The 11,460-nt window shown below is 37.1% G+C and overlaps 1 protein-coding gene across 1 annotated transcript in view; it reads left to right on the top strand.

Moving 5' to 3' along the window:
- LOC111626998 (zinc finger matrin-type protein 3-like) overlaps positions 1-4,751 on the top strand; it is a 39,074-nt gene extending 34,323 nt beyond the window's left edge. The window contains exon 5 of the mRNA XM_023370558.1: positions 4,475-4,751. Within this exon, the coding sequence (XP_023226326.1) occupies positions 4,475-4,488 (14 nt within the window). The 3' untranslated portion in view covers positions 4,489-4,751. The remainder of the gene's footprint in view (positions 1-4,474) is intronic.
- The last annotated feature ends 6,709 nt before the right edge of the window (positions 4,752-11,460 follow it).

Here is an 11,460-nt window from a genome sequence, read left to right as displayed (position 1 = left end):
TAATTTTTTATTATTTTTATATTTTTCAATATATTTATTTTGTTTGTACAAAATAAAAAAATAATTTTTAACGATACAATAGTCTTTGTTAGGCTTAACATCGACGAAAATTCAACACAAAGCGACACGTAATGGAGAAAAATTTCGAAATCGAATACGTTAAACTATTTTTTCGTACGTAAATCAGTTATCCGAAATACCAGTTATCCGGACAACCCCAGGCCCCAATTGATTCGGAAAATCGACGCTCTACTGTACTAATTTGAGGTAGAGCACATATATATTAAATTAAATAAATTAAAAATATGATTAAAAGTTGCAACCTGGCATTGTGACAATGTCACAATAAATAATTGTTCTTGTTACACACATTTTTATCTAGAGTTACAATATATGTATAGTAACTCTAGATTACTATATGTGTCATTGCCCTGAGAAATCAGAAACCCTGAGAGTGACCAGGGTTGGAGTATTGGCATACCAGCCAATCTACTGAATCCAGAACAACCCCATTCAAAGAGTGAATGAGTTAAAGTACCTCAGTATTGTCATGGGTCAGACTATATTGGACGCCCATCTGAGGTATATTTGAGCCAGAACAAACTTTGCAATAGTAGCACTATTGGGACTAGCTAGACAGAACTATGGCCTTAGAGGAGATGCAATTCAAACCATCTGTAAGATGGCTTTGGAATGCATGATCTGCTATGCCTGTGGTATCTGGTGGAAGGAATCCGCTAACGTCATACAGAGCATGACACTGCTTACTATTGAAAGGTTTGCCATTTGCCACCCTGCAGGTAATGAAAGCTTACAAAACTGTGTACAAAGGCAGTCTTGGTCCTAGCTGGTCTGCTGCCGTTGTCTCTGGTTGTCAACCAACAGGCAGCCTTCTACTGGATAACAGGGTTTAAAGGCAAAGCACTGTAATTAGATGTACCCAGTCATCAAACTTGGATGTCTGTCAGATATACTGAGAGTTCATCCTACCTATAGGATAGGACAAGATTGATATGTCGGTGGACCCATGTATAGCAGTATTTAGATCTATTCCGCTTGCTCTAAAGACGGCAGCTTAGTAGATGATGCATATTGCATCTTTTCTGATGTTCAAGTGTACAGTCAGTCAGACTGAACAAGGAGGTGTCCGTGTTCTAGATGGAACTGGTGGCCATGGAGGGGGGCATCCCAGTGGATCTTACAACACCTGGGTCCAGAACTGGTCAGTTTACTCTGACAGCCAGTTGTTGCTTCAGGCTCTGAGTGACAGGTACCATAGGGAGAGAATGATACAGGAGATCAAAGCTAAGGTACTGAGAACAAGGCATGTATGATGCGTTGACCTGAGGTGGATCTGAGGCCACATTGGGATCCCAGGCAACAAGCATGCTGATCACCTGGCCAAGAAGGCAGCCAGGGACCCATTTGTAACGAGGACACAGGGTGCTATGATGCAGAGAGGTGGCCCCGTAAGGGGACAGTATAAGCAGCATTTAAGGCCGGCATTTCAAAGACTTGCGTCATACTGAGAAAATTACCATGCGGCCCTGCAAGGACAGTCGAACCTTTGGTTTCTTACATACAAAGTACTCTACTGCAACAATCAAAGACATATTGGCAAGAGAGTTGGACTCAAAGTACAGAAGGTAGATCAACCTACACCTTCATGCCTGAAGTTAGTTGAACTCCTGTGAGTTGCAAATTTAGCAACCCAAATACTAACCAGACACGGGAGCTTTTCCCGCTTCAAGTCCAAATTAGGACAAGGAGATTGCTGCTGCTCCTGTGGGTGCCCACACAATGACGCAAGGCACTATTACTTGACTGCCCTCTGACCAAGGGCTTTTGTTGGAAGGTCAACCATGTCGACTGGTCTAATCCTCCTGAACAAGTACTTTGAATGCTAGCAGCAAGTAAAGGAAACTTATTGAAACTAAAGGAATTTACGAAAATGGTAATAGATCTTTCAGACCTATAAGCTCAGTGGACGCACTGGGCAGAGCACTCTTTTCTAGAGTCCTGCTGACCATTTATATGAGCTGGTCTCTCTTAGGTAGAGCACTCAAAGTACAGAACAGCTGCATCAAAACTGTTGGACTTTAGGAGAGGAAGGCTTTATCTCCATTTTGACATATTGCTGGAGCCTGAGCATTACTCAGTCTGACTTTATATTTCAGTCATCTTAATACCACCGTAGGTGACTGGCCGCTTATGATTAAATTACAGTCTCTTAGTACTCTGTAGTACCATTTGGCAGAGCAGAGACATTTAACTTAGAGTTGTACAATATAAGTGTCATCCATAATCAACTGCACCAGTGTCAGTACAGTTAAATATTTTTCTGTGAACTGGTGGTTGAGAAATACTAATCTAAGGTATGCTTTGTTGGTATGGAACAGGTCTACTGATATTGCTAAGTCATGTAAACTCTCAAGTTTATCTGAATATTGTAGCAGATCAAGTGCATCCTGCAATGTTATGTTTTCATCTAGAAGGATATTTTATAGACAATAATTGCACTTTGCATGAAGCAAAAAAGTGTTTAGGATTGGTTCTGGAAGCATGATAGGCAACCAGGGAAAATGCTGGAAGTTGCTAACCGTTTTGATCTCAATTCTATAGAAAATGCACGGGACAAATTGGAAAAATAGATTCACAACAGGCCTTCACTTCCATCCAATGAAAACAATTTAAAGACAAATCTACTTTATGCCTAGTATTCATTAGGTATAAGTCCATCTTGCAGAATCCATGCCTAATTGCATACGTGCTACAATTTGGACTAAAGATCGCTTAATCTGACATTGAATAAAGGTTTCTAATTCAAAAAAGTTTGATACAAGGTACTGGAGATGCTTGGAAGTTTAAAGCAGACATGCAAGGGCAGTGTATAAACTTTAAGTAAGAAAAGCAGATTTCACAAGTACAGCAGGTCTTACTTGATAAGTCGTCATAAAATTGCTTCACATCTACTCTTGGGTACATCCTATTAGACAATCTTTGGTTTTAAATTTGAATTTCACATGAGTTCTACAATGTGTGGTTTTCAAACATCAAAGCCTCTGTGGCATTCTATTTCTTCAAAAATTGTAACCTGAAGCAGGTCTTGGAACATAGACGAAAACATTTGTTTTTCTGGACTTTGATCAGTTTGCTGGGGAAATTTTAAGGTTAGAGAGTTTTTATCTGGGTTTCTAATTCAGTGGCCAGGACCACCTTGCTACTGAATTCAACAGCATTATAAAATATAAAAAATATCGATAATTATCAACTGCATTTTATAATAATACTAGCTTACCCGTCGCGCATTGCTGCAATCTCAGAAGAAACAAAATTCAAGCAAACTCGTTATGATAAAATTAAATTTACATTTTATCATTTTTATTGAAACTTATTATTATTATTAATTTTCATCGGAAAAATATTTCAAAGTGTCGTTTCAATTCTATTTATTTATTGGAGTGCTTGTGGATACATGATATTTTTTGTTTTTCTGTTTGGTGCGTACACGAATAAATCAGAAGGTTTTCTGACGCATGAGCAGGCTTCATACGGTTGTACATGTGAGAAGCACGGATTCTTTAAATTTAGCCCACATACTCGCAGAGATTGTCAGAAGTGCGATATTCCCCATTTTTATATATATTTTTTAATCCTTTATAATTTTGATTATTTAATTGCTCCTTCCTCTCTTCCTTGGCATGTTGTGAAATTTCTAATAGTTGGATAATAAACCGTTTTATTGTAATTTGTCTCTTTAAATTATTTTGAGTTGATATTAAAATTTGGTAAAGGGGGATCCTTAGATCGGTAAAATAGACGAATTTCCTCCTACAACTTTGGTTGTTGTTCGGGATACAGTTAAGGTTTTAACAAAGTTTGAGCGAATACGTAATTAGCAAAAAATAGTTGAAATAAAGTGATTAAACAAAAATTATTACAAGTATCGTAAATAACAAATGCAAATATAGAGATTTTTTGGAGGGGGGAAATGGTCTTCAGAATTTGAAATGCTCATGTACACGCACGCCATCTATCGTAGGATAAATGTACTATGCCAGAAACCTTCACGGGAGTGTATTAAAAAACTTCCCAAAGTTTCACGGCAATTGGATAAACAGTGTGGTAATGCATGAAGGACAGACACACACACATTCATTTTTATATATATAGATAAAAAAAAAACTTACGTGCATATAAAACATAAAGTTCAAAAGTAAAGAAAATATTATCTCTGTGAGCCATGTGCTTTAAATTTTTTCTAATATAATTTAACTTTAACTGACATGAAAATATCCAAATAAAAATAAAATGTTCTTATGAATTTCCAATTTAAATTGGTGTAATCATTTAATTAAATTACAACAAATGGGTCATTTTAATAATAATAATTTCAAGCATGTAAAGTTATAAAAGTTTATTTATTCAAGAGAGAAATTCACACAAATATTTTTTTAAAAATATTATTTCTTAGATGACTGCCCTTGAAGTTTATCTGCTTCGACTTTTTGACGGCCGCCAGTTAAAGATAACTATCTAAATATTGCCAATTATCAAAAGGAATAACATTGACCATAAAATGTTTATACATCAAAATGAATTTTTTACTCGAAACAACATTATTGTACTTGGTACGTGCGGTATTTGTGGTACAATATTGTGTTATAAACGCAATCTATTAAACAAAACATTAAATATGGATAATGTTAAATCCATTTGGAAAATGGAAAAAAAAACTGTTGTAGAGTTTTTATAAATAGCAAATCCAGTTGTCCATAAAGATTTAAGTTTTGTTAGCATTACTGTGATATGTATTTCTGTTGTTGCATTTGTTTGAATTTAACAAACAAATAATGTTATTGAGCATGAAAATTAGTCTTTATAATTTTTTGTTTATTCAATAAACATAAAGATATATATGTCTCGTATGTTTTAATGATGATGTAATTTATTGTTGGTGTTTGTCACTTAAGTGTTGCTGTTCTGATGGGTGAAGTGATACTGCCTTGGCCATCAAATTTGAAGGGAAACCAAATTGCATCATAATGTTAGACATTGCATAAATGTCACAAATTTTAATTATTGTTAGGCATTAACTGTCAAAACAAATTTTGGAACACCAATACTAAAATACACCATACATATAACAGAACCACTAAAATTATAAACCGAAATGATATAGATTAACCATATGAACCCACTCTGGGACAAGTTTATACACTTCTATATACCCTCTTGTAACTCTCTTAGTGCTCTACATGTGGAAAGAGAGCACCTTATTAACTGCCAACTTTAAAATAAAAGAAAAAATAAACAAATACTAAAACATATCTTATAGAATGGATAGTCACATTGTATATTGGAATAGTATATATACCAGGGATGACCAACACGTAGACCACGGTCGACTGCAAATGTTTTGAAAGTAGCCCGCAAAGCTAAAGTTGAACAATTTGCTTTCACTTAAATTAATGTTTAAAAATCTTAATTCGATAATTTATTCTTACAATAATACTGTCTGTGCAATGTACCCATACTGTTTGTATTTATCCCGATGAACAATGCAAATGAATGTTAACACATGCGCATATAAAAATCCTAAAATTGTTTGCACATATTCATAGTCGCCTGCAGACTATATTTTACCAAAAAAGTAGCCCCTAAGGGATAAAAGTTTGGCCACACCTGATATATACTGTGTGGGGGAGAATAGTATCTCTACCCCTAAGTACGACCCTCCAGATTATTTTGCAAAATAAATACTGCAAATACTTCACAATCTTAGGTTAAGTGTTAGCAAGTTATGCTTACAATCTGTATATGTATCACTACACATCAGTTAAGAAACTTACAAAAATATTACATACGTGTAAGTAGACAATTTCTTTTTATAAGCTTGAGATGTGCTAACTATATGGAAGCCACAGTAAGGGTCTAGGAAAGCCACAGTTTTTCCACCATGGCTGTGTTATGCTTTGGTTCCAGAGACAAGTCTAAGAATGATATCTAAAAGCTGTTTGCAGTGACCCTTACTTTTGCATTAGACTCTGGAGATGATGAATAATGAAAACAAAACAGGTTATCCAATTTATCAAAAATCTGAAGTATATTATTTGTAAATACTGTAAAAATGATTACAGCATTCTACATTAAATAGATTTGAACTCTTTTTTTTTTGTTAGAAACACTAGTGTACTTGCGAGATGATAATTTTTGAGATATTGACAGAATGGCCACTTAATAAAATACTAGTTTACTGCCATGGAGATTTACTACTAGGTAATATGGTACCATCGTTCACTAACTCTTGATGCAAGCTCATTCTGCTGTCAACCAGGCTTATGCGTAATGGCAAACTGAAACTAGATATGTAACATAATGAGTACTGGGGCTTTGCATTAACAAATTATAATCCAGTTTAATGACACACACTAACAATTGTTAATAATAATAATTGAGAGAGTTGATAGGAATCAAAACAAATCAGTCAGTTCTGCTTACAGTCCAACATATATTTTGGATTTGGATATAAAANGCCCCCAAAATATAAATTGTTAGTAATCACCCCCTCAACATGGAAAAACGCCCACATGAGGGTGATATCGCCCCCGTTGAGAAACACTGGTCTATGTGGAAATATTCCAACAATAGTTGGTGATATGCAATAAAAAATGGATCTTATAAGTAATGGTGTAGTCAGTGTTTGGACAAATTTTGAAGCATTGCAGCACATAAATTTCTATTTAATTTATAAATATGGAAACACAGCTCAAAAATCACATAATTAATGAGCAATTATTTATGAAAAGTTTGTGACTGTTCAGACACAAGAGAGCAAAAGCCATGCCATGAGAACAATAGAGAGATGTCATTGTTAGGGCTAATGCAACTTAAAAGTCTATCAGTTTGCTTACCTTGACAATTTGAGTTCATGATGGCTGCATCAAGACAGGACAAAATTTAGCAACATTGAGAAGCTTGTGGTTGTGATGTTTTTGTTCTTGCAGGAGATTCATCCTGAGATGCTCTAGTGCAGGACTGTCTTTCAGTCTTAGTTGTAAAGAAACATCTGAAGGGAATGAGAATTGCTTCAGATCAGATCTTTCTTTCAGATCAGATTGTCATTGAAGGTGCAGAGGACTGGTTTCTGGTCTAACATATGATTAAATGAATAAAATATACTACTAGGCTACTGAATTAGAAACCTTTATGCAAGTAAATGCAATGATCATTCACCATGTGTATATGGTAATTGATGTGAGATCTTAAGTTTCAAATGCCTGGAAAAATGATCCACATTGCAGATCTAAGAGATACAGTTGCCATTCAAAAACAGTCTGTCATGAATGAGATGCCATCATCTGAAAAGGGTTAAGTGTATAACAACTGACAGATTCATTTAATATAGGCCATTCTGCAACCATTTCAGACTGAACTGCACACAGGGAATTGCAGAGAGTTGGAATGAATAGTCACATGCCAAAATGGAAACCACAGGTTTTGGAGGGAAACAGAAAAATTAGACTTCAGTGATGTAAAGAATGACGTCATTGAACAATAGGTGACTGGAAAAAAGTTGTATGGTCAGATGATTCAACCTGTATTGTACAAGGCGTGTTTTTAAAGTAAGTACCGTTTTGAAATATAAAAAAAATCAAGCAAACATTTTTAACAAAATTTTTATTTATGTAAAAGCCCATATTTTACACTACTTTTCTACATAATTTCCATTAATATTGAGACACTTATTGTATCATGGGACCAGCTTTTGTATTCCGTCCTCAAAGAATGTTGCCGCCTGGTGACACAACTACTGCAGAACGGTCGTTTTGACTTCGTCGTGATTGTTATGGCACTGCCCTGCCAGATGCTTCTTCAAATGCAGAAACAAATGATAGTCACTTGGCGCTAGGTCGGGACTGTATGGAGAGTGGTCTAATTGTTCCCAGCTAAATGATGTGATTAGGTCTTGAGTTTGATTTGCCGTATGTGGACGAGCATTATCGTGGAGCAAAACGACACCCTTGCTCAGTAAGCCTTGCCTTTTGTTTTGTATTGCACGGCGCAGTTTTTTTAAAGTCTCACAGTATGCAGCTGAATTGATCGTTTCACCATGAGGCAAAAAGCAATAAGCAACACTCTTATCTGTCCCAAAACACTGTGCACATGATTTTCTGAGCAGAAATTGTTTGCTTGAACTTGACTTTCCTTGGAGATGATGAATGTCGCCATTCCATGGATTGTTGCTTTGATTCCGGTGTAACGTAGGCTACCCACGTTTCACCGCCTGTAACAATACGACTTAAAAAATCATCTCCTTCGTCACAAGTCAATGCACTGGCCAAACGTTTGGTTTTGTGCTCCTCCGTCAACACTTTCGGCACCCAACGGGAACACAACTTTCGATAATTTAATCGTCTGGTCACAATTTCATAGAGAACACTTCTTGAAACTGCAGGAAACTCTTTAGATAAAGATGAAATCGTGAATCGTCTGTTCTCTTTCACTCTACAGTCCACTTTTTCAATCAAATCATCGATAATGACTGAAGGTCGCCCACTTCATTCCTCATTGTGAATGTTTGTGCGGCCATTACTAAAGGCCCTAACCCATTTTCGTACCATTCCTTCACTCATAACGCTTTTACCATAAACTTCACTGATTTGGCGATGAATTTCAGCCGCTTTCGAGCCTTTAGCACTGAGAAAACAAGTAACGGCACGTACTTCGCAGTCGGCGGGATTCTCAATGAGCGGCGGCATTTCAATAACACACAAACAACAGTAAACACAGTCGACTGGCTCCGTAATGGCGTTTGTGGCTTCCCAACAGATGTAGGTACACAGCGCGCATGCGCTAAGTGCCGACTGCAGCGCTCCAGCAGCGTTATATTAAAACGGTACTTACTTTAAAAACACGCCTCGTACTAACAGTCAGCAGAGTGTAGTATAATGAAGTAATGGATCCAGCTTGCCTATTGCATACAATTCAAAGGTTTGGTGAGATATAATGGTCTAGGGCAGTGTTTCTCATTACTGAATTACTGACCATTACTGATATATAATTACTGATCCACATAAAATTATGCATAATTTTATCAGTAATTATTTGAATTATGCTTATTTGTTGGGTTGCAATTTGAAAAAATTAATCCTGTAAACTTGCATAGTCTTCTGTCCATCTATCTTTCCTTAATCTCAAGAATGTGGAAACTTTAGGGTCAGGAGGGCCCAATTAACTATATACGAACTATTAATGCAAACCATAAGTCATGTTATTTCAATTCAAAACTTCCCCAAAATGAGTTATAGATGACCGGCATAAACTCTGTTGTTAAAGGAAAGGTATGATGTACAGAGAAAGCCACTACAGTAGTGTGTCGATTTTCCGAAAGTCAATCATCCGAAAGAATTCCAGTCAGCAAATTTAAATTTTTGCCAGTGCTGTGGCGCTTCAATCTTTGGCTATGTCTTGGGCTACTCAAATATTTTGTTTTTGATACTAAATTAACATCTGAAGTATAATTTTTTTATTTTTATATTTTTCAATATATTTATTTTGTTTGTACAAAATAAAAAATAATTTTTAAAGATACAATAGTCTTTGTTAGGCTTAACATCGACGAAAATTCAACACAAAGCGACACGTAATGGAGAAAAATTTCGAAATCGAATACGTTAAACTATTTTTTCGTACGTAAATCAGTTATCCGAAATACCAGTTATCCGGACAACCCCAGGCCCCAATTGATTCGGAAAATCGACGCTCTACTGTACTAATTTGAGGTAGAGCACATATATATTAAATTAAATAAATTAAAAATATGATTAAAAGTTGCAACCTGGCATTGTGACAATGTCACAATAAATAATTGTTCTTGTTACACACATTTTTATCTAGAGTTACAATATATGTATAGTAACTCTAGATTACTATATGTGTCATTGCCCTGAGAAATCAGAAACCCTGAGAGTGACCAGGGTTGGAGTATTGGCATACCAGCCAATCTACTGAATCCAGAACAACCCCATTCAAAGAGTGAATGAGTTAAAGTACCTCAGTATTGTCATGGGTCAGACTATATTGGACGCCCATCTGAGGTATATTTGAGCCAGAACAAACTTTGCAATAGTAGCACTATTGGGACTAGCTAGACAGAACTATGGCCTTAGAGGAGATGCAATTCAAACCATCTGTAAGATGGCTTTGGAATGCATGATCTGCTATGCCTGTGGTATCTGGTGGAAGGAATCCGCTAACGTCATACAGAGCATGACACTGCTTACTATTGAAAGGTTTGCCATTTGCCACCCTGCAGGTAATGAAAGCTTACAAAACTGTGTACAAAGGCAGTCTTGGTCCTAGCTGGTCTGCTGCCGTTGTCTCTGGTTGTCAACCAACAGGCAGCCTTCTACTGGATAACAGGGTTTAAAGGCAAAGCACTGTAATTAGATGTACCCAGTCATCAAACTTGGATGTCTGTCAGATATACTGAGAGTTCATCCTACCTATAGGATAGGACAAGATTGATATGTCGGTGGACCCATGTATAGCAGTATTTAGATCTATTCCGCTTGCTCTAAAGACGGCAGCTTAGTAGATGATGCATATTGCATCTTTTCTGATGTTCAAGTGTACAGTCAGTCAGACTGAACAAGGAGGTGTCCGTGTTCTAGATGGAACTGGTGGCCATGGAGGGGGGCATCCCAGTGGATCTTACAACACCTGGGTCCAGAACTGGTCAGTTTACTCTGACAGCCAGTTGTTGCTTCAGGCTCTGAGTGACAGGTACCATAGGGAGAGAATGATACAGGAGATCAAAGCTAAGGTACTGAGAACAAGGCATGTATGATGCGTTGACCTGAGGTGGATCTGAGGCCACATTGGGATCCCAGGCAACAAGCATGCTGATCACCTGGCCAAGAAGGCAGCCAGGGACCCATTTGTAACGAGGACACAGGGTGCTATGATGCAGAGAGGTGGCCCCGTAAGGGGACAGTATAAGCAGCATTTAAGGCCGGCATTTCAAAGACTTGCGTCATACTGAGAAAATTACCATGCGGCCCTGCAAGGACAGTCGAACCTTTGGTTTCTTACATACAAAGTACTCTACTGCAACAATCAAAGACATATTGGCAAGAGAGTTGGACTCAAAGTACAGAAGGTAGATCAACCTACACCTTCATGCCTGAAGTTAGTTGAACTCCTGTGAGTTGCAAATTTAGCAACCCAAATACTAACCAGACACGGGAGCTTTTCCCGCTTCAAGTCCAAATTAGGACAAGGAGATTGCTGCTGCTCCTGTGGGTGCCCACACAATGACGCAAGGCACTATTACTTGACTGCCCTCTGACCAAGGGCTTTTGTTGGAAGGTCAACCATGTCGACTGGTCTAATCCTCCTGAACAAGTACTTTGAATGCTAGCAGCAAGTAAAGGAAACTTATTGAAACTAAAGGAA

This window comes from Centruroides sculpturatus, unplaced genomic scaffold, assembly GCF_000671375.1.
Source record: "Centruroides sculpturatus isolate CEXI.00-Female unplaced genomic scaffold, Cexi_2.0 scaffold33, whole genome shotgun sequence".
Taxonomy (NCBI): Eukaryota; Metazoa; Arthropoda; class Arachnida; order Scorpiones; family Buthidae; genus Centruroides; species Centruroides sculpturatus.
Note: the sequence above shows the minus strand (reverse complement) of the source record. Positions and strands in the feature narration are given on the sequence as shown.